Source organism: Plectropomus leopardus, chromosome 6 (assembly GCF_008729295.1).
Source record: "Plectropomus leopardus isolate mb chromosome 6, YSFRI_Pleo_2.0, whole genome shotgun sequence".
Classification (NCBI taxonomy): Eukaryota; Metazoa; Chordata; class Actinopteri; order Perciformes; family Serranidae; genus Plectropomus; species Plectropomus leopardus.
The window spans coordinates 27,986,603-28,014,144 of NC_056468.1; the positions used below are offsets into that span (position 1 = coordinate 27,986,603).

Sequence of the window (27,542 nt, forward strand, 5' to 3'; positions counted from 1 at the left end):
TACAGTTCTAAGTTATTAATGTTGTGTGGTACTACTTTTATATTGTTGTGTGTATTTGTTAATGTTTCGTGGAACTGACATTTGTGCAGCATATGTCATGCCCTGAGACAATAGATGAAAATTAACCTTGTGCTTTATCAGCTACATATTGAGCACCATTCCTGTATTAAATAAACCTATAAATAAATAAATAGATACCTAAATAATTGTTTTTGTTAGAGAAAGTATTTTATACAAATTATTGTATACTGCAGGGTTTGCTTTGTCCAAACATAACAGCAGGTCTTTTCACTGATTTAAGACAACTGTGAGGGTGAGTGTGTGCTAAAAAGTGAAATGAAATGCTCATGTGTTTTTACCTGCAAAATCTGGCTCCATCAGTTCAGAGTGATAACCTGGTTGTCAGTAACCATGTTGTGCAAGAGCACAACAAACCAAGAAACAAACCAGCATCCAAATATCACCAAATATCACCTGCTGGTTCCCCTTCCCTTCACACAGAGACACTATCAAGATTGCAGAGAAAACTAGGAAAAGCTGCATTTTCCGAGGATAGTGCTGCTTGAACTAAAGTCTTTTGGACCTATTTTGCAGGGGTGATTATGATGATGATCATCATCATTAGGGCCATAACTATCATTGAAGACCCTGAGATTATGTCCTCATATATAGCTCTCAAGATGAACATCTGCAAGCCATATGTTTGTGACCCTTCAAGCTGTGTTGAGCAAAATTCTGTACAAATGTGTATGACAATTAACTGATTTTTTTTCTTTTTAAGTAGCCAAACTGAGCCCATACAAAGGGACACAAATTCTTCCTCATGTTTTTTTGGAAATTCTTCCTCATGTTTTTTTGGAAATAAGCAAATGTCTTCATGTCTGTAAATCACTGTGGACTTTGGACTGCAATGATATCTCTGTGTTGTACTCATATTTATTTTATTTTTATACTCATATGGATATGTGTCTGAAATAAAGTTTCATTTAATTGCACAGACTATTATACCATAATAATAATAATAATAGATAAATATATAGAAAAACATGAAAAACAATCTGTTGTTAACAAAAATTACAGAAAAAAGAAGAGTTAAGTAAATACATATAACATGACCATTTTTTATACCAGGTATTAGAAATCTCAGAGAATGTAATTTAATTAACATTATTATTTGTGCATGGCGACAATGATGCATTGGGGGGACTTGAACTCATGAGACATGACCACGATGTTGTTGAAATACTATCTAGCGCCTTCACCGTTTAAATGACATCTTTTTAATTTTTTCCCCTTGTGTTGGTGATGATACCTACCAATAAGGCTACTGCCATTACTTTTAAAAGAAGAAAATAGTCTATTATTTTAACATAAGAATTGGAAAAGTGATGTCAAAAACTTGGAAATCTGGAGCGACATCACTTTTTTTGGGCTGCTTTCAGATGCCTTTCCCAGTAAACTTTTGAACCCTGAGCAAATTGGTGTGGTTTCTTTCAGAAATATGAGAAAAAAGGCAATTTTCAAGCACTTTTTCCAGATCATTTCCTTGATTTTTAAAAACTTACACACACACACATATATAGTTAATCATAATGACTAGTGTTATCCACTAACATACAAGCACCGCCCATTTCGGTAATGTTAGTCATTTTCATGGTAATATTGCATCAGAATCGCAATATCCGGATACGTCATCACCCCTCACCGGCTTCCTGACTGCCTGCTGTACTCATTGCCCGGACTTTCGAAAGTTGTCGTTCAAAGTGAGGTAACTTTTCCCTCGTTATGGCTGACGAGACTGTGGTGGAGAAAATGAGCGAATTGCAGGTGGACGAAAAGAAAAAGGTAATACCTTTAGTCTCGTAACCGGCTACATTTAGGTCGCATTAGCCAGCTAGCAGCTAGCCTGTGGTCAGATTTAAACTGTCACTCAGCATCCGAAAACTCGGTGCTAACTTTGTGGCTAGCAAGCTTTTTTTTGTTAGCTTTACTTGTATTGTCACTGACAAATATATCAGAAGCGTTACTTTCATGTTTGTATCAATCTGTTTTGACGTTTAAAAACTGTGACTTATTGCCACTAAGCGGCGAGTACAGCTAGCTACACGTATACCATTAGCTCGGGTGCCTTACGCCATTCAAAGTTCCGTCAATTGAATATTTCACTGCTTATCGCGAGGCTTTTACACGTGTTTGAATAACTGTCATGGCCTTGCACAAGTCATTTATGTTTCATTTTCAAATCGGCATTCACCAAATGGACCGAGCGGAATATTTTCATACAAAACTCTCTAAGTCTTGTCTGTACTCCCACAAATGTCTAATAATAACCCTAGTGTGCGTTGCAACTTGGAGGTCGCTGGTCCACTTGTATGCTGGATTTGCCCCAGAACTTTTTATGAAATGTCGTCTGTCATATTCTAACTGCTCTGTACCAATAGCTATGTAACTACCAATAAGGAAGTTCCCTTTAAAATAATAGATTTTTGTATAGTGTTAATGTGTTTAATGGGTATTTTTAGAAGTGTGTGTTGTTGCTATGTCAAGCATTGTGTAGGTGTGTACGTCTCACATCTGTTTGTAAATACTGTGTAAGTTGCATTCATGTAGTTGTGTCTGAACCAGCTTCATCCTAGTGTGATTTTGCATAGGGGGGAGCTGAAAGCGGAAAAGATGGAGGAAAGAAGAAAGCTAAAAGTGCTGCTGGCGATTCTGGAGGCAGGACAGAGGTGAGTTTCAAAAGCATCAGAAAGAATGTAGATGCTATAATTAGACATCATAATAATGTTTTGTTTCACATGAACTTAAATAATGTAGTATTTGTGGAGATATCTGTCTGCATGCTCACGAATTTCTAAGCAGCCACACATTAGTGTCATGGTTGTGGAGGTTTTTTATCAATTGCTAGTACAGTCAAAACATTAAAGGTGCTAAAACAATGCACAGATTTCTAAGTGCCATTAATAACAGGTAAAACTGAAACAGTGAAATAACACTGAAATGCTTTCAGTCTCATTATACTACAGACCATGTACAGTGCTGGTGTGTCTTATTGCTCTCACTGTTTTGTCCTGATATTTCTTCTGTAATTCCACCAAATAAAAGTTGAAGCAAGATGAGAAGATTAAAAGATAATGGATGGATAAAAAAGTCAGGTTATTGTATTTTCTAACTATATTTCCTCTCAACCTCCTGCAATGCGTTGCTGAACATAGATGGATGTGCAGTTGACTAAGACCATCAGCAATTGATGCTTTTCATTAAGGACATAAATGAATTGTGCTGATGCACACCAAGAAGAAGTAATACACTGTGGCAGCATTTTACACCATCTTCTATGTATTCACACCTTTTTTTTTGTTTCTGTTTAGCTGATGCCACCACCCCAGTACATTGATGAGCGTCTTACTTTGTACAATAAGCTCAAAGCTGAGCATGAAGCTCTAATGGCAGAAAGGGCTGCGAACAATAGTCGACCCATCAAGGTAACTCTTCCTGATGGAAAGGTGGTGGATGCTGAGTCCTGGAAGACCACACCGTACCAGGTGGCCTGTGGAATCAGGTCAGTGTGATGATAGGATCGCTGTAACTGTTACTTGATAATGTGACACCTTGCTCTCATTTAGCACAAAAAAAAGATGGAAAACCTCAAGGGAGCTTCAGGATTTTAATTTTCAAAGATTAGCTGTCAAGTTTATTTATAGAGCCTGTAATCAGTGTTACAGTTTCAAAAGGCTTCACAACACCCACGCTATGAAAACAGTAATTAGAAGTGACACCTGCCAACCTAAGACTGTCCACTGAAGACAAGAAAATACCCTGACAAAAAAACTCATTAGTGTTAAAAAAGTAGTGGAAACTTTGCCATTGGATAGTCTGAGAACAATCTCCCCACCAGCATGGTTCAATACACAACTGGGGTTAAGACTGTGTTTGCTAAGATAACGTGTTGATAGCCAACGTTCACATGACCAGACCACTCAGTAAACATGGGAGGGAAATGTAAGCAGCTCTATCACTATTGTTTTGAGAGTTCCCGCCCCACTTCTTAGTTTTCTTTAAAGGGGATCTAATATGCTTTTTGGGTTTTTCCCTTTTCTTAATTGTTTTGTGTAGCGTTTTTGTGCTTGTAAAAGGCCTCCTTAGTAATAAAGCCCGAAGTCCAAGCCAAAGGGAGCACTTTCCCTCAAAAGACAGCTTGGTGACATCACAATGTCACAAATAGATTAAATTGTGCATAGAGAGAGCCAGCTGACCAATCAGAGCAGACTGGGCTTCTTGGGAGGCGGGACATAAGCTCAGACAGACTGTTTCATACAGAGGTGCTGCAGCAAAGGGCATTATGAGACACGTTATGTGTTTTTGGAACATTAGAGCAAGTAAACCTATTCTAGTAGACCCCCAAAATACAAACATGATCCAGAAAATGAGCACAATAGGGCCTCTTTAAGATGCGAAGAGCACATTGGTGTGTTTGGCTGGTGTTTTTTAACCTTCTATGGCCCATAAGTCTGTTTTTTAGGTCCTAAAATTTAGGGATACACAATATTGGATTTTTTGCAGATATTTGATATGCCGATATATGACAACTTATTTGGCTGATAGCCGATACTGATGTCAGTATATACACTTTTTTTCCCACCAAATTTTAGTGATCATCAAGTCTCTTATGTAGTGGGATTAACATATTATGCATACTCATATTGTGGTGGTCCACCAGCAGATGGAGGTATAAAATACAATGCTTTTCAGTGTATGTAAAGTTCATTTGTTGTACAAAATAAGAAAAATACCTCATTGATGTTTTATACATGCTGACTGACAAAAAAATATCAGTTTTATGTATTGGCAGAAGTCAGCAGTACAGATATTTCATTTTAAAGCCAATATAGGCCAATACCGATTACATGCCAATATTATTGTGCATCCCTACTAAAATTCCCATTGTATAGTGGGGTAGTTTTGTATGTGTATTGTTATTTCAAAAGCATGGGCAGGGGGACTTAAATGGTGTGACGCTGCACTGTAAGCAGCATCCCATTATCTCCTCAGAGAGTACAGGATATAAATCTGTCAAACCAACAAACCCCTTAGACCAGTGGGATTGAAGGAGATGTAACAGAAGATGTTTTGTTTGATCTCTTTTGACCATATTGGGTTTTTTTCCCAGTACATGTTATAGTATAATTTATGTTTTTGTACAACTGCACATTCATTTGATATGGAATATTTTTCTGTTTTGCGTCCAGTCAAGGCCTTGCAGACAACACAGTGATTGCGAAAGTGAACAAAGGTGTGTGGGACCTGGACAGACCTTTGGAGGACGACTGCAGCCTCGAGTTGCTCAAGTTTGATGATGAGGAGGCCCAAGCTGTAAGTCCACCTCATCCCTGGTCTGACACAGTGCATATATTTGTTTTTTTTTCCCCTACATATGTATTCAGGGAATATCATAGGCACTGGACACTATGAAAATTTCATGTTACAATTATCCTTGCCAAAATAATTGTAATAATTGTAAATATGTGTAAAACTCTTAAATTAGCACCAAACCATACTGGAATCACTTTACATTCCATTTTGGTAAAAGAAAAATATTTTCATTGCCTCACAGATAAACTGTTTAAAATTGTATCATATCTTTCAGTATAAATTATGCCAATTCTTGATTCATTAATTATTTGAGTTTTTGGAGATTGGTGCATATGCAGCCTGTATTTGCAACATCTGTTTTATTGTTGCTTGCCGAGCAATCTCTGTTAATGTTGCTGGACACGATAATCAAAATTTTCCGGGTAATGGAAATTCACTGTGATTATCTTGTTGTGAGTGGGTTTTTTATTGTTAGTTTTTTATTCTGATCAGGGATAATATCTTTATATCCACTCATTCATTCATTTTCGGCAGCCACTTTTTTAGCACCTGAAACTGTACTCACCTGCCAACATTTTAACTCTGAGAAAGCCTTTGAAAGTATGTCTGACATAATAGCAATGTCATTGACATTCGGTTTATCTGAATTGCTTTCTAATTGTACTAACTTTATGTCTGTGTCATATAGATTACACTCCTACATGGTGTACAAATTCCAACAATTGTTAATATTTTCCACCATTAAAACTAAGTATTAATAGTTTTTCTTTATAGTTTTTGAGACATGAAATGCCAAGGTTATGAATAATCATATCACAAGTAAAAGTGTTAATTTTCTTAGATTTTATTAGTTTTCAGTGATTTTAAAGCAAACTCCAAATTGATCCATATTTGGCATTTCATGATGCTATATTTGTGTTTTTTTGTTTTTGTTTTGATGCTGCATCTCTTGAATGCCTGATGCTTATGATCTGTGGCACCTGGTCTCTTTATCTTTTTATAAAGCCCTGATCTCACCTGCGTGCTAGGGGGTACACACAGAAAGTGAGACAATCTAGGCACAAGGCAGAGTCTCTGCAAATAAATACACCACCAAACACTTTCATTGGGTCATAAGTGATGACTGAGAAAAATACTTTTCTGTGAGTGCATACATTGTCTGGAAATGCTGCATAGTATATCTTTAACAAATCTGTCGATTGCTTCCCACCCTTACACAACATCTTGCAGAGTTCATTCAACCTTATTGATATGTAGTTAGGGCAGGCAAGGTTAAAGTGATGAATGAGAGGTTTACAATCAATAATAAACCTCAAAGCTCTGTGATGCAGCCACTGTCCGAGACACAAAGACATTAAGAGGAGACGTGAGAATGTAAAATACTGCACTAATCATGTACTATCATAAAAGTGGCAGGAACTGATCTCTGAGAGGGAATAATGGGACTCATTCTTAAATTATAAGCCCAATTTCAACTTCATTGTCTACACAAGGTACTGAATATTTTACCTGAAGAAGAGCCATTTGTCAGTTGACATTTTTAAGTACCTAGGAGATTCCAAAGTCGAATGGTACCATTTGTCAATAGGTTTTGTCGCATATCTTTTAGATTTTCTACATGTTTTGTATTGTTACCATCTAGAAGAAGAGTCCTTACACAGGTTAAATGGTTAAAATGTCCTTACGGGCTTCAACAAGGTCTGCAGCATATAAATGGTTGTGCGATGAAGGTCAACAATCTTTATTTTTTTTATTTATTTATTTTTTTAGCAAAGTCATACTTTTCATTCTTAAAAAATGATGCCGTTTTTTTGTATGTTCTTTAGGTTTACTGGCACTCCAGTGCTCACATCCTGGGTGAAGCCATGGAGAAGGTGTACGGAGGCTGCCTCTGCTACGGTCCCCCCATCGAGAATGGCTTCTACTACGACATGTTCCTGGAGAGCAATGAGTGAGTTACACAGGCTTTGAGTTCAGATTTGTCTGTATAATTATTGTTAGCCTGCTCTCAGTGTTATTTTGATGTGTACTTCAAGGCTTAGCAGCTTGTCAGTCTGGTTTACTGGAAGAGACCTGTGACAAACACAAAACAGGTTGATTGTAATGACACTAATGCTGTCAAGCCTGATTTTTCATGGGTGTGCATTTGAAATGACATCTTTGTATATCTGCACAGGATTGGAAGCCTAAAAGCAACTCTATTCAAAACACAAAACTAGAGGTTATATGTGTGACGCTTTCAAAGTGTGTTGAGACACTCTCAGAAATTTGAACACTTCTTCTTCGTAAACAACTTTTTCACTTGACCTTTCCCTGGAACAGATGCATTTCTCCCTGCTTCAGGCTGCAGGAGAGCGTGAGGAGTGCTGTCTAATTAATTCTACAACCTCTTTAATGAAGTCATTTTATGCTAATGGCATTCTTGGAAACGTTTTTTTTGCAAGGATGTTTTGACATTGCTCCAGCCCTAAAGCCAAGGACTTTCAACTATTTGCCTATGCTTGGCTGAGGTTATCAGTTTCTGGAAGTCAAAGAATTACATTGGTGAACAAAAGGCACGGCTACATGGCTTATTGTCTGGTCACATCCATGGTGCCCTCTAGAAACACTGGCAGACTAAATTTAGCATCAACTGCACTTTGCATATTAATGTGAGACTAAGTACAGACAGTCATTGTCATTGGCATTAGATGTAATGTGCTTGCATGTTGTGTTTCTCTTTTGATGCATGGGACAGGGGCGTATCGAGCAATGACTTCCCATGTCTGGAGACCTTGTGCAAGAAAATTATCAAGGAGAAGCAGCCGTTTGAGAGGCTGGAGATAAAGAAGGAAACTCTGTTGGAAATGTTCAAGGTATCTGAAAACAAAAAACACACTCACAAAACAAAAATAAAGAACATTTACCAAGGAGCAAAACTCTGAAACTTCTTTTTCTCCTTGACAGTACAACAAGTTTAAGTGCCGCATTTTGAATGAGAAGGTTACCACTCCCACCACCACAGTTTACAGGTGAGTCCAGGCCCTGTGCATTTAAAAGGTTTTATCCTTTAAATGCTAGTTAGTTATTTAGTTTGACATGGACATCACGTTTGCATGTGTAACCTGCATTTATGCATATGGAAAAGATGCAGGGTGTTTAGTGTTTGTAGCAAAACACAAATTTACTGCAGGAAGCTATTTTAGTAGTTGACAGGGAAAAAGGAAGAGTGCATTCACAAATACATACACAAAACACCAAATACAGGTGTGTCTACAGGGGTATAATATGTGGAAACAATGTTGCTGTTTTTTGCCATGAATATTATATCATGGCAAAAAACAGCAACATTGTTTCTCACATACATAATGAGAAAAAAAAGAAGCGATCTGGATTGTCCTGTTTTACAAAACATATTAAATCCTGTGACTAATAAAGTCCTGTGACTTATTTCAACATTGCTACTCTTGACACTTCATCCACCTTATGTTTGAGGTTTTGATGTTCTACCGTGTACTACTGCATTACTCCGTAATGGCCCTTTTACAAGCTGACAATAAGATTTTAAGTAGATATCTCACTTTGCTAAACACAATATCTTTATTGAAAACATTAAAGATGTGTTGCATTTTCAATTTAGTTGGTACACAGTTTGCTCCTTTATCCGAGACGACTGATTGTCCAAATGAGGTTATGTGTAGTGCAATGTGACACAGTTTATTGAATCAACTGTAATTCTGGTGATATTTTATATTTTGTTATGTTAACAAATCCTTTTAAAAGACTAAAACCAGGAATGAATCTAGCTCACTGACAAGTATCGTCGGTGTTGCCAAAGCCAGATAAAGCTTATTTCTCTGTGTCGAAGGCCTCCCTCATTTCTATAAACATAAGCAATGTGTTATGTTTTGATTCAGTCCCACCTACACTGTTGTGCAGTGGTAAACACACACCAAGGCACCAAATTTGCAACCAAAAATATCCTCTAACAAATGCACCATATTTGGGTAAAGTTTTTTTTAAAAACCTAGTGCCCAGTTTTACTTAGAAAATTATAAATTTTTAATTATAGAATTAAATCATATATTTGTGTTTTTAAGATTCATTTCTTTAGAAAGCATTTAGCTTGGAGCCGAGTGTCATAGACAGCTTCAGGAATTAAGAATGCACTGACAGAGTGAAGATTGAATCCTTGGTTTTGGTTTATTTATGGGATTTGAAACCAACAACAAAAACAGTGCATATGTGGAGTATTTCTAGCTTACAATGTTCCACAAACAACCGTTTTCATTTAGTATTTTATTCAGTATTCTAAAAAAAATGCTCAACACTTTCAAACATTTTGCGTTTCAGGTGTGGTCCCTTAATTGACTTGTGTCGTGGGCCCCATGTGAGACATACAGGGAAAATCAAGGCACTTAAGATCCACAAGGTGAGCCTTTTTTTCTCTGTGCTTTACACACAGTAAACCTGATGTCAGTGTATATGCGGATTCATTGTTGATTAAACCAGGTAGGACTTCAGGTTCCGTAGACTGTGCCCTGAATGTCTGCAGTAAGCACATTTGTCCCCATTTGTAGAGCTACCTTATGTTTTATTCTCAAGGGGTTTGAAGGACCTAAAAGACTGATGAAAGTTAACATATTCCCTTTGTGGTGTGCTAGAATTCATCTACATACTGGGAGGGAAAGGCGGACATGGAAACCCTCCAGAGGATCTATGGAATCTCCTTCCCTGACCCCAAAATGCTCAAAGAGTGGGAGAAGTTTCAGGAGGAGGCCAAGAACAGAGATCACCGCAAACTGGGCCGGGTATGAACTGAAATGTGAAGAAGCTCTTAGAAAAAGAGCTTGTCTCCATAGTAATTTTAAAATAGTCTCCTCCAGGTTTTACTCAAAGGAAGGTTATTTGCAGTTTGTTATGAAATACAGGTAGAATTCTTCTAATGTATAACAGCCAGGATTGGTTTTGATTTGGGTCTAAAGTCACATCTTTTCAACAGCCTTCTCAAAGCCATTTCTGAATGTGTGAAAATATAGTACACCTGGTGCATTTGCAGTAGTATAGTAACAAAAACTATTAATCTACAACCAGAAAAGCACATTTTCTGCTTTTGTATGTTAAGCAAATGCTACAGAAAGTATCAGTTACTTTGTGAATTGTTAAAGTTGGCAGTTAAAGTGATTGTTTTCATTTAAATATCAATCTAGAAAGAAATACTGAGAATGGCTTTGTTTAAAAAAAAAAACATGACCCCTTTTTTGAGTCACAAAATTAACCCATGATGTGAGGCAACACTTAGTTAGATGCTCTTCACAATCTTTGGAATAGTTTTATTAAACTGTAAGGCTATACTTATTGCCATATAATGAATAAACAAATCTTGTTGACAGGGTATTGACAAGTCAGGGTGAGTGTGTTGATGCCATTCTTTCAAAAACAGGTGCAGAGAAGCTGTCTGAGCAAGAAATTACGTGCATTGTCAGACAAACCCTGAATGCAGTTAAACAAGTGATCAACTCTTGCATTATTTGTGAAGGGAGTTTTGCCTGAGTGATGGCTCTGTTTTGAATTGTTTTTCATCGTACTAACAAACCTTTTTTATTATTCAGGAGCAGGACCTGTTCTTCTTCCATGACCTGAGTCCAGGGAGCTGCTTCTTCCTGCCTAAGGGGGCCTTCATCTACAACACCCTGATTGAGTTCATCAGAGTAAGTCAAAGCGGTCTGACCCACAGTGGGTAATTGCTGTGATCTCACTCTAAACTTTTTGACATAAGAAAAGACAGAGGTTATGAATCAGAAAGTTTAAATTGGCATTGAGACCTGGGGAGATGGAAGGAACAGATTTGGATCTTGAGTTGGCCTGTGCAATAATAATGGCTTTATATACGTATTCACAAGATGTATTGCTGCAATTTTAAATCTCTTTAAGCATCATTTTCTTTTAAACAGAGGCACAGGGAAGGATTGGTCATATGTTGAAGTTACAGCTTTATGTTATGGTCCTGAAACTGATAAATTAAGGGCTAATAAATAAAGGCTTAAAACCTTGGGGCTGTGCATATAAAAGAAATTAATTTTAAAACCTGAACATGTGCTCGCAGATACAATAAAATGCAAATTTATGTCCGTGAGCTCTTATCCCACAGCAACAATGCAGTAAATAGATGTTGACAAACCAAATTTATGCTCTCTCAATAGGCCATTTCTCATTTTTAGCAGGTAATAGAAAAACTTTGTGTTCAAAGGTTAACTCCACAATGAGCAAACTTATTTACGAATCTCAAAATAGCTTATTGTTATTACTATTATTTGGAATAAATTGAAACATGTAAAACAGATGTGATTGACAGCATTGGAAAAAAGAGCTTCATTGCACCTGTTTTCTTATAAAGAGCCACAAAATCGATCTGATTTAAAATACTTTCTTGGTTTTCAGTCAGCACCGTCATAATGCAGTGCACATTGGAAGCAATTTCACTTTGATGTGGTAAAATAGATTTCTGACTGAGGAGTAATGAGATGTGTTTATTAAACAGCCCTGCCTGTACAGGCAGCAAAACACCTAAAGCATTCAAACATTTTCTGGGTATATGACTGTCGGGATTCAAAATAAATTACCCCATTTTATTTTATTGTTGCCATCAGCTTTCTGTTTTGAATTTTAAAGTTATAGCAGATAAAACAGGCCAACTCAAGGTGCATTAAAGCACAATAAAAATGTTTCCTTTCAGCTCACCGGAAGTCCTCTTCAGAATGTGCAAACAAACTGGGTTGTTTATATAGAATAGAATCCCTTTTTTCTCATTGCACAATATACAACAAAATCTGTGCTGCTCCTGAAATGGATACATTAATATTCTACACATGTACACACACTGACACCCACACTCACATATGTGTACCTGCCAGATAATAATAATAGTAATAGAAGAAAGATGTTATAAAAAGTGGCATCTCAGAAGCAGCTGTTTTAACATTGTGCCAAATGCTGTTTCACCTTCAAAAAAAATATTCTATCCATCAGTTCACATTTATGGAAGTATTATTGCAAGTTATAAAGGATTTTTTCACATTTCCTCATTTGTATAGAAAATACTATTCTAATTGTTATTCCTATGGCGCGGAGTATTATGATAATATTTGGGAGGGTGGTTGTGGTTTTGGAGTTGGTAACTAAAGTTGGTACTTTTGCAAGGGTACTGATCGAATTATTTTGGAAGTATGGATTTATGTTTAATGAATTGTGGCTGAATTTTGCTACTTATGAGCAGGGCGGCAGTAGCTCAGTCCCGAGGGACTTGGCTTGGACTGGCCTCTCCAGCTACCAGGTTGGAGAGGCCAGTTCACCTCCTGGGCACTGACGAGGTGCCCTTGAGCAAGGCACTGAACCCCCAGCTGCTCCTGGCGCCTGACCATGGGCAGCCCCCTCACTCTGACATCTCTCCGCTTAATGCATGCATATAGGTCCTGTTTGTGCATGTGTGTATTTCGGGCCTCTTCGGACAACTTGTGAGATATGACAACATAGTGAAAAAGAAATTGAATTTCCCTTCTGGGATAAATACAGTGTGTCTTCTTCTTCTCCTTCACATCTGGGCCTCACCTTTTGGCATTACCTGCTTTCAGTGTCCATGTTAACAAAATGGTCTGTTCAGATGGCATGCGCCGTGTCTGGCACATACACACAAGCAGACTGAGACAGAAGCTGAACATGTTATTAGAAAAGCAGAAAAGCAAAATATCTTGTTGACTGGCACAGAGTAAAGTAAAAACCTACTACATCACCCCTGCAGCTTGTTCAAAAATTATATTTTGTTATTACAGAGAGAGTAAAGTACCCCAAAAAAAGGTACTTTTGGCCACTGGTACTGTTATTGGTTCGAATGTGAATGCTACCCGACCAAAGGTGTTGGTGACAGGGCTGTGTTTTTTGAAGTTCAGTTCATTGATATCTCTGAGGCAGAAGCTGTTTTTAAGTCTGGAAGTGTGGGTCTTCAACACCCTGTAGCGCCTTCCAGATGGCAGCAGAAAAGAGATGGTGATAGGAGTGAGTTGCATCCTTCAGATTGCTGCTGGCTCTGTGGAGGCAGCGTGATCACAAGATTTCTTTCAGTGAGGGCAGGTCCAATTATTTTCTGGGCTGTGTTTATGGTTCTCTGGGGAGCTCTTGTAGCTGCTACTTAGCAGTTGGCATACCGTACCATAATACAGTACGTCAGTACGCTCCCTGTAGAGAAGTGGTAGAAGGGCACGTGCAGCTTCACAGACAGGTTGGTCCTCCTAAGAGGCAGGGTAGAGGTAGAGGTACTGCTGAGCCTTTGTTACCATAGCAGTGGAGTTGATTGTCCATGTGAGGTCCTATGTGATGTGTGATCCTGAAAACTTGAAGCTGAAAACTCTGTACTGTAAGTCTTGTGATGATAAGAGGAGAGGAGTCCTCACAGTGTTTCCTAACGTCTGTGAGGAGTCCTTTTTTTTCATGTTCAGTGATTGATTGTTTTCTGTACGCCATCCCGCCAGTTTGCAGACTTCATCTCTGTGAGATAAGATAAACTTTATTGTCAGTCACAAGGCAACAGAAATTCTCATTTGACAAGACTCTACATCAAACAGACAATGATAAAAAACACATTTATAAACATCACAGCCACGCAAAATAGGATTAAAACGGTTTAAGCTACAGTTGACAAGAACAATACAATTGTAGGGTATTTTGTCCCAATTTGAGATCAGTCCACCACTGTTGTATCATCTGCAAATTTAATGATTTTGTTTGATAGGTGTGTAGGGAGGCAATTATATGTCTAGATGAAAATAGAGAAAAGGGCTCAGCATGCAGCTGCAGTATACTGGTGCTGAGGGTCATGAGAGGTTTGACCGAGTCAGTCAATGGGCGGTTGAGTGGGGACTCCATGATCCACATACAAAAGGAGTTGCTGAGACCCAGAGCAAGCAGTCTGGTGACTAACCTGTTGTGGATAATAGTGCTGAATGCAGAGCTGTAGTCTATGTATAAAAAGCATCCTCCCATGTGCCCCCCTCTGTTACAATTTGAATTGCGCAGATTTGTTATTGTTATTTATTATAACAGTCAAAAAACTGTTGTTAATGAGTTAAAAACCTGTATTCTTTAGTGTTCTAGCAACAATCTTACAGCACAGTAATTACTTGCATTCATTAAAGAATTCGTTCATTATTGATTTAAGAAATACACTAATTTGTGTAATCTGATGAATTATTAATCTCTTATTAACACTGAGGATTTTTTTCGAGGAGTCTTTTTGGAAAGGGCAATAACATCGTAAATTTAGATTGTCATTGAAAACATTCTTAGAAAAACTCAATAGAAGCTTCAAATGTTAAAAAAGAGGCATTTATTACAGCCCTAGTGCTGGTCCAGGTTGTGGGGAAAGGTGGCTTTTATGTACTTTAAAATCACTTTTTCAAAGCACTGTGCCATGATGGATATGAGTGCCACTGGTTTATAGTCATTCAAAAAGCTGGTGTCGGTCTGCTTGGGAACTGGTACGATTATGGCTCTTTTAAGGCAGGCTGGCACAGTAGCCTGGTTCAGGGACAGGTTGAAGATGTTCTTATATACCTCCTCAAGCTGATGGGCTTTGTCTCTGAGCACGCTTCATGTAATCTCATCAGGCAGATGCAACAGTTTAAACATTCTCAGAGGTAGTTTACTTTTTTAAAAGTTCAGCCTTTGCTTGTCGCGTTAAAATGTTTTAGAAGATATTCACTTTTTATCAGTGACTCTTCAGGCATTGACAGTTTAAATCAGATGTTTGAAGTTGTGACATGAACAGAGCAGTATGAAGCTGAGGTGCTTGAGCTACCAGTAACTACTCTAGTAAAGAGTTTTATCAGTAAATTGTTCGTTTAAAAAAAAACCAAAAACCCTTGTTCTGTCTTTGGCAGGGTGAGTACAGGCAGAGAGGTTTCCAGGAAGTGGTGACACCCAACATCTTCAACAGCAAGCTGTGGCACACCTCTGGCCATTGGCAGCACTACAGCGAGAACATGTTCTCTTTCGAGGCAGAGAAGGAGATCTTTGCCCTCAAACCCATGAATTGCCCCGGACACTGGTAAGGCCTCTATTTTATCACATTCTGATCTCTGTGAAAGTATGATGTTCATTTTAGTGAGAAACGAAAAGAACATGAAGTGTAAAGAAAAACACACCCACTTCTGTTACACACTGTATATCAAGTCTTGCTTCAGTGTAAAAAAAAAAAGTCTGTTTTTGCCTCTAATCAGAGAAAAAACTGTGTTTGATGGAGGCAAGGCTATTCGTTCCTCTCCAGCACTAAATGTGTTTGTAGCATTTAATGAGCTCAGTTGTTTAACCTTGGTACAATATTTAATTTAATATCTAAAAAAATCTACCACAGTACTGTGGCAAACGGAGATAGCCATTAAGCAATGTTTTATCACACTTGAATAGCTTTGTAAGAGTTTGCACAGGGGTTTATTATCAGGAGCTGACACACTCTTTGTGAAATAGCTTCACATTTCACTGCTACGGTAGATTGTCATCCAGTTCTGCTCAACTTGTAATGGACTGATGCTCTTGCCATGTTTTCTGTTGTTGAGTGACCCAGTTCAATTTGCTGCTGAATGCTGCATTGCAGTGTAACGAGCCAGGCTGCAGCTCTTTGTATTAAAATCTTTTATCTCTTTTTTACTCTTCCAGTCTTTTTGTTATCCACACTGGCAGCCTCTCTGGAAAGCTGACTAAAATGGAAATTAAGCTTGCACATTTTGTCAAAGTGTTGGATGTCAGTTAAATCAAATATTGAATGCAGTCTTTTATAGTAGTATTAAGGCAGTAGAGCAATTTAAGGTTATTTTGATAAGTCATGGTTGGAGTAGGCAGTTGTAATCTGTGTGTTTTTACACAATGCCTGTCTGTCTGTTCGGCTGTAGTCTGATGTTTGATCACCGGCCGCGCTCCTGGAGAGAGTTGCCCCTTCGCATGGCCGACTTTGGCGTCCTGCACAGGAACGAGCTGTCAGGAGCCCTGACAGGCCTCACCCGTGTCCGCCGCTTCCAGCAGGATGATGCTCATATCTTCTGCACTATGGACCAGGTAAACCCTGCACTGATACATTGACATGATTCAGGAAAGTTCACACATTTTGGGGACATACAAGTCTGATGTAAAAAGCTGCCTGGTGGAGCCAGTAAATTTCACTGAATGGTTAATTCCACCAGTTTTACACATCAAAGTCTGTTTACAAATGTGACTGTGACTGTATGAAAAAAATTGTGTAAAGCAGAGAGAAATGCCTGATGTCTGATTAATTGCTGAAGGCTACAAAATTGAAAATGAAAATAATCTGGGGGTGTCAACTAGAGTAGCAATGATGAGCTGAAAAACTGATCAGACAATCAACAGAAAATTAGTTCACAACTATTTGGATAATTTATCGGAACCAAACATTTGCCGGTTTCCTGGTTCTTCCTGGTTCCTGTATCATAGATGACAATAGACTGAAAAGCTTTGGATTTTTGAACTGTTGGTCGGATAAAATATACCATTTGAAGACATTACTATGGGCTCTGGTAAATTACAAAGCACTATTTTCTGACATTTTATAGACAGAACAATTCATTGAGAAAACAATGGACAGATTAATTAATGAAAAATTAATTAATGAAAAAAATCAGTAAGCTACCAGATCTCTGAGGCGAACTCCTTGCTTGAGGCCAACATCTTGAGGCTACATTAACTGCATCCAGAATAACACACCATAACTTAATCATTTACTGAGCTGCTTGCAGTTGAATTGCATTGTGGGTAATGTAGGTGCCAGGTTTTGATTAGGAGGAAGAATGTGTGGAATAAAATCAGCCAATATTTCCGCTATTGCTGCATTGATTTTGATGCTTTTTAAAAACACAACTGTCCATCATGAGTCTGACAATGTCACACAAGTACGATGCTAAATCGGTGCAATACTCTTTGAGACAGGATTTTATTCTACCAATGTCACATTTTCCCAGCAATACCTTAAATCAATAACACAACAGATGTATTTCTAAGAAAACACACTTCAAAGCAAGTTTAAAAAAAATGTTGAGACAAAAAAACAAGCACACAGTGGTAAACATAGTGGGAAGCTATCACACTTTACTGAGCAGTGGCTTTCTGTAGAGAAGAATGTCTACCAGTTTGAAGAAGCCCAGTTTTGAAGGCTCTCAGTAAATCAGTGTCTTGCTGGCACCGTTTATTGAATAAATTCAGGTAATGTTGTCAGCGGACAGTCTGTCACATTCTCAGGTTAAGTGAGAGGACTCCACAGGCTGCTGCAGTCTGGTGAAGCAACTTGCATCTTAAGTCCTTTCACCACAGAGGAGCGCTGCCAACATCGATGCACACAAACAGGATTTTGGAAGACATTAGAGATTTCTTAATTAGTTTGTTGTTCTAATGTAGTAACACCGCAACTTGAAGCCAGGATCCCACTGATTTTGTTTTCTCTTTATCAGTAGTGGTACTGGATTGGATGGTTAATTATTTGATTGCACTTTGAAGACAAATTATTTCACTTTAAATTTTTCACTTTGACTTAAGCAGCAGCTGGAAAGTTCTGTTTGTCTTATCTTTTGTGACTTATCAAATTCAAGTTTGTAGGGTTTGTAGATGGTAGCTCATATATAAGACATGAGGGAGCCTTTTCCCTCCAACATTGAGGGGTTTCTTTTAAATTTTTTTTTCTTCTTAGTTTTTTTTGCCCTGTTGTTCCTCTGCTTTTTTCAAACAAAGGTTTTTCCACATCAAGTTAGTCACTTGTAGTGGAAGTGCATGATTGCCCTACTGGGACTAGCACTGCGTTGCGGAGCACCTCAGTACTAATATTTTAATACTACAGCTATTAGAAATATTCTGTCATGAAGTATACTCACCAATAAAATGAGCAGTTTATTCTCATATTCCAATGATTGCATCATATGACTTAATTCTCTGTTAATTGCCAACATTATTGTCCTCCAGAGGCTGTAGTGGGCTGAAGCTCTTGCTTCACAGGAAGAAGCTTAATTATTGCTGCAAATTCAGGTAAAAATTTGGTGAGGTAAAAACTTGAATGGGCATTTTCTTACCTCAAAATTTTTAAATGAAAATGTGTCCTATGGGTACCCATAAGTATCACCTTTGCAGACATTCTCACTTTGTGCCAGCCTCATGCAGTTTTGGGCACAAACCAAGCACCTTTTGGCATTCAGTACAAATGTATTATTTGTGCCTATTGTATTTAAATATTTCTGCATTCTTGGGGCCCAAAATAGACTTAGAATTGCATAAATTGGAGATGACTTCAAAAGCTGAGACTCTTTTGGTTTCAGTAAGCCCAATTGTATTAATGTAAATTCACACTTGTTGATTTCAGCTCCCATCGTAGCCATTTTTTTGAAGTGAGACAAAATCACAGCATGGATAACAAGGTCTTGGTAATTAAGTATTTGAAGGGATTTTCTACCATTTCTGTCAATTTTTAAGTGGTCAAAAATGCTTATATTAAGCACAAATTCTGTGTTAGAAAAGGTATCAGTCCACACATTGCTGCAACAACTTGTGAGATATGACAGAGCATGACAATGGCCATCGTATACCTCCATCACAATGTTCTAAGCCTCTAAACCCTTTTAAATTATTAAGTTTGAATAGGTTCCTAACCAAACACAATGTTAACTAGATGACTAGAAAAACTTGACCATGTGCCAAGGTGCATTTCAAAATAATCTTCAATTTCCCAGCTTTCAGAAGATGTAGACCACTTTCATGTGATACATACTGCTGACTTGCCATCTCCCCTTAATGACCCTTTGCCCCACTCCATTAAAAAAATGTCTACGACAGGACAAATAAGGGCCAAATCAGTCATAGATGAAATTACAGCTTTGTCCACATGAATGATGCATTGCCCATTGTTTACATTTTGTTTTTGATTCCAGATTGAGGAGGAGATCAAGGGCTGCCTGAACTTCCTGCGAACTGTGTATGACGTGTTTGGCTTCACTTTCAAACTCAACCTCTCCACAAGACCAGAGAAGTTCCTGGGGGATGTGAGCGTCTGGGATCAAGCAGAGAAGGTAATCCGAAGGCCTCTTGTTTCCCTCGTATGGCTGAAAGAGTGAACAGCAGTGTCACAGCAGTGTCACAGGAGAACTGTGATACTGACCTGTTCTATTATCAAGATGGGAATGTGTGAGCCACATCACAGACGGCAAAATACAAGTTTGATTTGTACACCAGAGAACATCTATTTTTTTATGTGTTATTCTGTAGAGCTGCTATTAATTCAGAGGAAGAAAATGCTCATTCATCTCCAGAGAATCTACATCAGTGCAGTCACTGTCTGTCTTTGCTGTCAAATCACATTCACTCTCTGTGGACTCGTGCTATATTTTACATCTTGGGTTGAGCTCAAAGTTTCTCTGGGAGACAGCAGGTAGTGTTAAAACGATCCTGAACAAAGTAATAACAAGAGCGAGAGATAATGAGTCTTTATTGCTTGGTGCTTTCAGCATTAGATGAAACACAGTGGGTGTCTCTCTTGCGACGACTTCAAGTCGAACAGATAAATCTGTAAATCACAAAATGACAGTTGTTGGATAAAGATGCCACTAATATTGTTTTATCAGTAGCACAAGTATACGAAGCAAATCAAAATTGTTTATTAGTCTGGCAAACCTTTACTGAAAGGCTCTGAATGAATGAAAAGGTGTCTGTTGACACAGCATGCATTGAGTTTCAGAGCAGTGTGATATTTTCTTTCAAATGACGGTTGTTGTTTTCTTAATCTGATTGTTTAGAGGTATGATTTATTTAACCAGTGAAATATTACTTCTACAGTGTGCATTGCAGCACTAGATTATTGCCACAAAGTTGTTTGTTTGGTTTTTCCTCTGTTTAAAGGAACAGTGCGTAAGATTTGGGGGATTTAGTGGCATTTAGTGGTGAAAATTGCAGAGTGCAACCAACTGAAACTTCTCCTGGTTAGAACTCGAAGAGATATTTTGCGGGAGCTAAATTATCCTAAGAGGTCTCTTCCTCTCCAAAATTGATTTAAGCAGTAAAAATACTCAATAAAGCTGTTTCATAGAACAAATCAGTATTTCTCTGATGCTGTTTGGCAAGTCTGAGACGGGCAGATAGCCCAGGGCCTCCTAATGTTTGCTCACCCTTCTTCTCTATAATTTAAGATCCAGACATTTACAAGTGTTTTGTTTTGGGAGCCCAATTATCCACAGAGGTCTTTTCCTTTCATTCCCAACCATGTGTAATCTCTCCCTTCATTGATTGTTTTAATCATGTTAATTGTCTCGTCCTTTTTTGTGGCAAAATGTATCTTCTGTTTTCTCATGCATGACCTTCTAGAAAGATTTTACTTGGTCTGGGGTTCCAACAAATTGCATACAGTGGCCCACAGGGGACTGTATCCACACTCATACTTCAATAGATGACAACTCAATAAGTATGGTAAATGAGACAGATATTATGCAGCCAGATACGAGTATCTACTGGTATTTGATAAACGCTAAAGAGCTCCTTTTAATTTCCGTCCCTGGTTTATAGTTGTTCTGTCCTCAGTGCACGTCTTTTGCCCGCTAGCAGCAGAACATTATTGATGATGGTGGAAGTTATTTTTAACATGTTATTTTATTAACAATCAATCCAATGGCTACAATATCTATAAAATATTAAAGACTTTGTAGTCTGTTGAGAACTTCAAGACTACAGGATAGAGATCGTGATGCTTCTTACTCACTGCAGCTGTTTGTAATGATAAACCTCTTGAGTTTGTCACAGTGGTCGAAATGAGGATAATATAAGTTCAAAAAGGAAAATATCTGGAGTAGGGATGATGACAATTAAACATGATCAATTAATTGTTAAGAATTTAATCGAACATGAAATTTAATTGATCAATCGATAGTCCATGCAATGCAAAGTATATAAAATATGTTGCTGTGAGTTTTGATTGAGGTATTGGTATTGTTTGAAGTGACTAAACCTTTTATGTTTTTTTCAAATAACAATCAATGTATTAATTGATTGTTAATCTTTACCAATAACTGATAAAGGAAAGTGCTTACAATCTGGAGATGTGGGGGAAAAAAAAGAATTATAACAGCTTGTAAGTTGCACAGCTGTTTTGTTGACCTATCAGGACACTTTCCCGGGGAAAAACTTTTCCTAAATTCAGCTCTGACTTTTTATGATTAATGTTTACATGCACAAAGGTGGAAAATTATATACACAAAAAAATTGCCTCGCAAACTTGGCACAGTGACTGGAACAGAACTTGCTGCATGTTTCCCTCACCTCATTAACTCCCATAAAATATTATTGAGACGTTAACATTTCTCAGTTCAGTGATTAGTTCCAGATGAGGGAAATGTCAGGTCTAAATATACAGCTTTGCTTTACACAGCTGTTTACTTGTGTGTTGGTCAGCCATTGATATTGTAACAGAGCAGTAATTGTTTGTTTTTACAGCAACTGGAGAACAGCTTGAATGAGTTTGGGGAGAAGTGGGTTCTCAACCCTGGTGATGGAGCTTTTTATGGACCAAAGGTGAGCCATGCGCTGCAGTAATGATGCACTTAAACTGTGAAACAGCAGGAGGGTTGCTGCTGAACGCCTGTGTCGTTTCTTTGCAGATCGACATTCAGATCAAGGATGCCATCGGCCGGTACCATCAGTGCGCCACAATTCAGCTTGATTTCCAGCTCCCCATCCGCTTTAATCTCACCTTTGTCAGGTAACTGTTCTACTGCATTTATACACATTTTAAAGTCAAATGGTAGAAGAATAGAACATTATTTTTTGTGGCTGCAAATTTGTCTTATAGAATTTAAAATTCAATACAATTAATATCACCAAAGATCAAAGTTTCACAAGAAATGTTTAAGAAATGAATAGATGTTATGGCCAATAGGATGACTTTAAGTGCTGATGTGAAAGCAGAAAATAGGACTGGCTTGAATGAAACTATATGATGTGCAATCATCGCGAAGAACTAAAACTTTTGTGTCTGCCCCGGAGGCTATAGATTTTTTTTTTTGTTTTGTTTTGTTTGTTTTTTTTAATTGCCTTTAAAATCATGAAGTGCAGCCCAAATAATGGCAATATACTCATTTCTCCAGATGACCAATGTTGTTTTTCTTTTTTGGTTCTTTTCTTTTTGTGAGCTCCTAATTTCTTTCTCTCCTTCATATGATTTTGTAGCCATGATGGTGACGACAAGAAGAGACCAGTGATCATCCACAGAGCTATCCTGGGATCAGTAGAGAGGATGATTGCTATTCTGACTGAAAACTACGGAGGCAAATGGTTTGTAAATAATCCATTTTAAAAGGTTTATTTGTCTAGAAGGCGCTGACTGCAGACAGATGTTTTTGTTTTATTGTATTTCCCTCTGAGCACTGTTAATGATTTTCAAATTGACTTAACAGAAATATATTTTTGAAAAAAATGCTTCTGTAGCAGTGTCAATATTTGCACAGGTACCTGGCCTGCTTTTCTGCTAACCAGTTCAGTGTGTCCTGTTCTGTTTCAGGCCACTGTGGCTTTCTCCGAATCAAGTGATGGTTGTACCCGTGGGACCGACATGTGAGGAGTACGCTCAGAAGGTAACCACTGACCACAGCTACATTAGTCCACAATCTCACTCCAAAGGTTAGATTAGATTTAGATTTATTGTCATGGCACAGACTACAGGTACTGAGAAAACAATATGCAGGTCAGCATCTAAACACAAGTGTAAAGAACAGTAAAGTGTAGAGAAATGTACACAGTGGTATTATAAATAGTTAACAGTAGGGGACTGATATCAATACACTGTGCATACACAGTATTAGCAGTGTGTAATGAATACCCAGATATAGACAGTATGAACATGTGCAGTATGAACATGAGCAGCACAAAATATATATATATATATATTACAAAAAAATGGCTGATGAAAACTCTGTCAGATCTTGTTAAGTTCACGTTTCTTCACCTTTAAGACAAAAAAACCCATTCTAGTACAACTTATTTCTGATGACATTTCACTCATCAAAGTGACCTCAGAATGGGGCTACTTTGTTAAAATCAGGTCCAGTGGAGCAAAAGACACAAGTGGCCAGAAAATCATACAGGTTTTAATCAACCTTATTTAAGCAGATCAGCACTCTATTTAGAGAAACTGAAAAAGAGCACACAGGAAATATTGGGATGGTTTCTTAACAGACACTTCACCTCTGCTTTCTCTTCCAAACACATTTGATTATCCTGTTGGCTTGTTTACAACCTGATTGTCTGGTTGCTTGTGCTTGTTGCTACGTTGCACCTATTTTTAACACGTACAGTATTATTACAGTTGATGGCCAACAAAAATAAAACCCACGTTAAATTTGTGGAACCTGAATTTGATCATTTTTTGTGTTGAGCGCATTGCCACTTACTGAAAAAGCCCATTTGTAAAATACACTTTTGCTGTCCTGATATCAATGTAATTGGAAAAGACAGCAGGTCGATTCACACAGAGTGATAATAGTGGCTGCAGGAATATAATCTTCATTACAGCCAAACTGACAACCTGTCCAAAATGTGCTGGTTCACAATTGAGAAACAGAGTTTAAGGAAGTTTATAAAGTAAATTAATGAACTTTTAAAACATGCTGGCATGGACTTAACTGTTTTTAACCGTCGGTTGTCTCTGAAAAATGCGGCAGGTCAAGCAGGAATTCCACAACAGCGGCTTCATGACTGAAGTGGATCTCGACCCCGGCTGCACTCTGAACAAAAAGATCAGAAATGCACAGTTGGCGCAGTACAACTTTATCCTGGGTCAGTGGCAACACACTCTTTCACTATTATGTCTGGTTCCTGTCTTTTTCTCGCTGTCAGTCTTGATATTGATTTTTTTCTTCTTTGCATGTTTCCCTTCTTGGAAAAGTGGTGGGAGAGAAAGAGAAGACAAGTAACACGGTGAACGTACGCACCCGGGATAACAAAGTCCATGGCGAGCGCACTGTGGAGGAGTGCATTGAGCGCTTGAAACAACTCAAGACCTGCAAGAGTCGAAACGCAGAAGAGGACTTCTGAGCTTTCTCGCTCTTCTGTCAGCTTGTCCTCTCAACAGCACCTTGAGTCTGGTAACTTTAAAAGGGCCATGTGGTTAAAATTGGTTTTGGATGAGGGATAAAAACTACTCTCACAATGTTGCCTAGTCTCTGCTAAATCTTTTTTTTTTTGCAGTTGTCTTTTTTTTGTGGTGTCTTACTATTTTGTGTTGAACACATCTGTGTCTTTAATGTATTATCATAATTTCGGTTATCAAGTCTCGTGGCTGCTTTACTCTCTCTGCTCATACAGAAATACCAGCCCAGTTGCCAGAAGGAAATGTTTTCTTTGTTACTTTTTGCAAACCATGAATGTTACATGTTCATATTTCATATTAAGGTCTCTAAACTGATGCAACAGAAGCTGATTTTTGTCATCTGGAGGTGGAAGGGATGTTGGATGACTAATATTGAGGCAAGCCGCCTGCCAAGCTGCATGCCGCATTTGAACCAACAACCCGGTTGTTTTTGGCAACCTTTTGCAGCGTTTTTACGGGTAAGTTTGTGGCACCAAACACTGCTGGCTTTTTAAAAGACACAAGGTGTATCTAATGACACATTGCGGTGTCTTTCACCGTCCTGCCCCTGCTTATGTGCCACCACAAAAGCCAAAACTAGTCTTTTCATAACTATAACAAAGTCTTTTTTGTGCCCAGACCTAACCACACCTTCGTACATAAAATTTCAACATATCTGCTACAAAACTATGTACAAATGTATCTTACCCATGGTTTGCAAAAGCATTCAATACAAAGATATTTTTCCTGGCAATTTGGTTAAGAAATACCACTGAGACTCTCAATAAGATTAGGTCTTTAAACAGCTGATTGATAAATGAAGAAATGGTTTGTAACACTGTCTTAACTGGAATTGTACATGCGTTACAATTTTGATAATTAAACAAATCTATTCTTTATCTGCATGTCATGCTTTTTTTCAATTAGATTTACCTTTTTCCTTGGTGAAATATAAGCAGTTTTTTTTAGTTGTATCATCTCAGTTAGGCAGCCACAAACATCAGTCAACTCTGTCAGGCTGTGGAGAGAAAAAAAAGACAGTTAATATGAGCATTAATAGCATAAAATTCATTACAGCAATGATGTTATCATGCAGCTGACAAAGCTAACGTACTGAAATTAAGACTATAGCAATATATTCAATATATAGTTATAGCTTTTAGTAACAGTCTATATCAAATGGTTTTTTCAAGTCATAACTCAATTTACAGGTTCAACATGCTGCATATTGAGGCCAAAGTTGAAATTATCAGATAGTTTGGGAGTGGAAACATTTAATTTTCCATAACAGGGTGGATGAGGAGGTTCAGATGAGAGTCTGAGAGATGAATGTCAGAAAGGTGTTCCGCTACAGTAAAAGTGGATCCTTATCACCTTCCTCCATGAGTCCATCATCACTTAGGGCAGAAATTGGTGATGTGCTGGAGGGTAAACACCTGATGCTTCTCATTATTACATGCTTACTGAACTCAGAAACCATTTGCTCTCACTGTCAGCACCATTACACTGAAGCATGAGTGAAATTTTACACTCTAATACTCTGTCTGCTGTACTTTATTTATAAACAGCAACAGGAGTCTGTTTATTCCTGTTTTCATAAGAGGAATTTTTTCCAATTACACATAACCAGCTGAATGAAACATGCCAGAAAAACAAACAGAAGATCACACAACTAAGTGCATATTACTATTAATTCTCCAGGTATTAATTTCACAGCATTTCTTGACTTTCTCTCTGCCTGCTCTCATTACTTTTGCTCCAAACATGTGGAAACATACTAAGCCTTTTCCAATTAGTTTGCTTACAGTTTAAATGATATTTTCCCTAAATCCTCACTTTCAATGTTATATTATTATTCACACCACTAGTGGGTGCTATATCTGTGTGCTTGAGCTGCACAGCTGGAGCACACATACAGTGAGAGCAAAGTGTCTCAGCAGTCGTAACAACCACAGATCAAGTTCAAGGTAATTTATTTTGTGGAGAAAAATCACGACAAAGATGCCAAAACTTGTGGCTCTAACTTTTTCACTTTTTTACTCATTCTTTGCTTACCAACCTTAGATATTCATGAAGTACTTAACAGGTAAAATTTGGAAACTCCTTATAGTCATAGTTAGGTGGCCATAGTTGATATTATTAGCTGTTTCCTGTTTTATTTAGAAATTACCTACATGAATCATGCAAACTAACTCATTATTTTAAGTAGGAACATTAGCAATAAAGTTAAAGTTGGAGTAAAAGTACTCACACTTGCTGTAGAGGCCCCAACTGTGAATGTAGGCCAATGAAAACATTGATTTTGGCTGCTCTACAAGTTGCAAGTAATTAAAATAAGAGAGATGCCATCAGTTATTCTGGCCAATTCTAACTTTTCAGCACCAAATAAAATATGTTCTAGGGTTTGGTTACTTGAGGGCTGCATTTTATGCTTACTGAAACATAGGGGTCTGTGACCTCATGGACAAGATGTATTTAGAGTTTTTTGTTATTTTTGTGGGATTATCATGGTTTTAGTTTTGTAAAGGCAAAGTTTCTGATTTAAAAAAGGCTCTCATTTCTTAATATTTCATATAATATTGCTCGTATTTTACTAACTGCATATTTTTATTATTTGTCATTACTTACATTTGTATTCTAATTTAAATTTGTGCTAAGTTTTTATTTTCGTCTAACAGTATCCACCACTGGGGTTGGCAGAGTTGTAATTATGTTATGCTTTTGCATAATGACATGAACTTCTTAAAAGTTAAATTCAGAAAAAAATATCATATTGCTTTATTTAAAAAAAAAAAGAGAGAAAAAAACGTGGGAAGAATGTAACAAGCATTTTCTGAGCCCCTATTTAAAAGCTTTGAATAGCTCATCAGGGTGTCCCATTTCACATGTCTATAGCAAGAAATGTCATGAAAATTACCTAAGATTAATAAGGAAATTACTTTGGGAAATAGGTGTTAAAAATTAGTAGTTCTACAACATTTCCCTTAGCTTTTAAAATAACAATAATAATCAGAATTTACAAGTTTTTGTCAATTTGAAGAAC

The 27,542-nt window shown here is 37.7% G+C and overlaps 1 protein-coding gene across 1 annotated transcript; it reads left to right on the forward strand.

The window, feature by feature from the left end:
• Window positions 1-1,681: 1,681 nt before the first annotated feature.
• Window positions 1,682-25,398, forward strand: tars1 (threonyl-tRNA synthetase 1). Its single transcript, XM_042488336.1, has 19 exons — window positions 1,682-1,845; window positions 2,652-2,729; window positions 3,372-3,562; window positions 5,250-5,373; window positions 7,200-7,324; window positions 8,111-8,228; window positions 8,320-8,384; window positions 9,706-9,784; window positions 10,017-10,163; window positions 10,965-11,063; window positions 15,285-15,451; window positions 16,293-16,455; window positions 19,323-19,460; window positions 21,871-21,948; window positions 22,035-22,135; window positions 22,603-22,707; window positions 22,934-23,006; window positions 24,093-24,207; window positions 24,317-25,398. Exons 1-19 carry the CDS (start codon window positions 1,786-1,788, stop codon window positions 24,463-24,465), a joined length of 2,175 nt encoding a protein of 724 aa, XP_042344270.1. The 5' UTR covers window positions 1,682-1,785; the 3' UTR covers window positions 24,466-25,398.
• The last annotated feature ends 2,144 nt before the right edge of the window (window positions 25,399-27,542 follow it).

What these genes read in the sequence shown, in the direction of transcription:
- tars1 (XM_042488336.1), top strand. Translation starts at nt 1,786, where the DNA reads ATGGCTGACGAGACTGTGGTGGAGAAAATGAGCGAATTGCAGGTGGAC. An exon ending in ATTCTGGAGGCAGGACAGAG is followed by an intron (nt 2,730 to 3,371) that starts GTGAGTTTCAAA and finishes GTTTCTGTTTAG; the next exon opens with CTGATGCCACCACCCCAGTA. An exon ending in TCTTCTGCACTATGGACCAG is followed by an intron (nt 16,456 to 19,322) that starts GTAAACCCTGCA and finishes TTTTGATTCCAG; the next exon opens with ATTGAGGAGGAGATCAAGGG.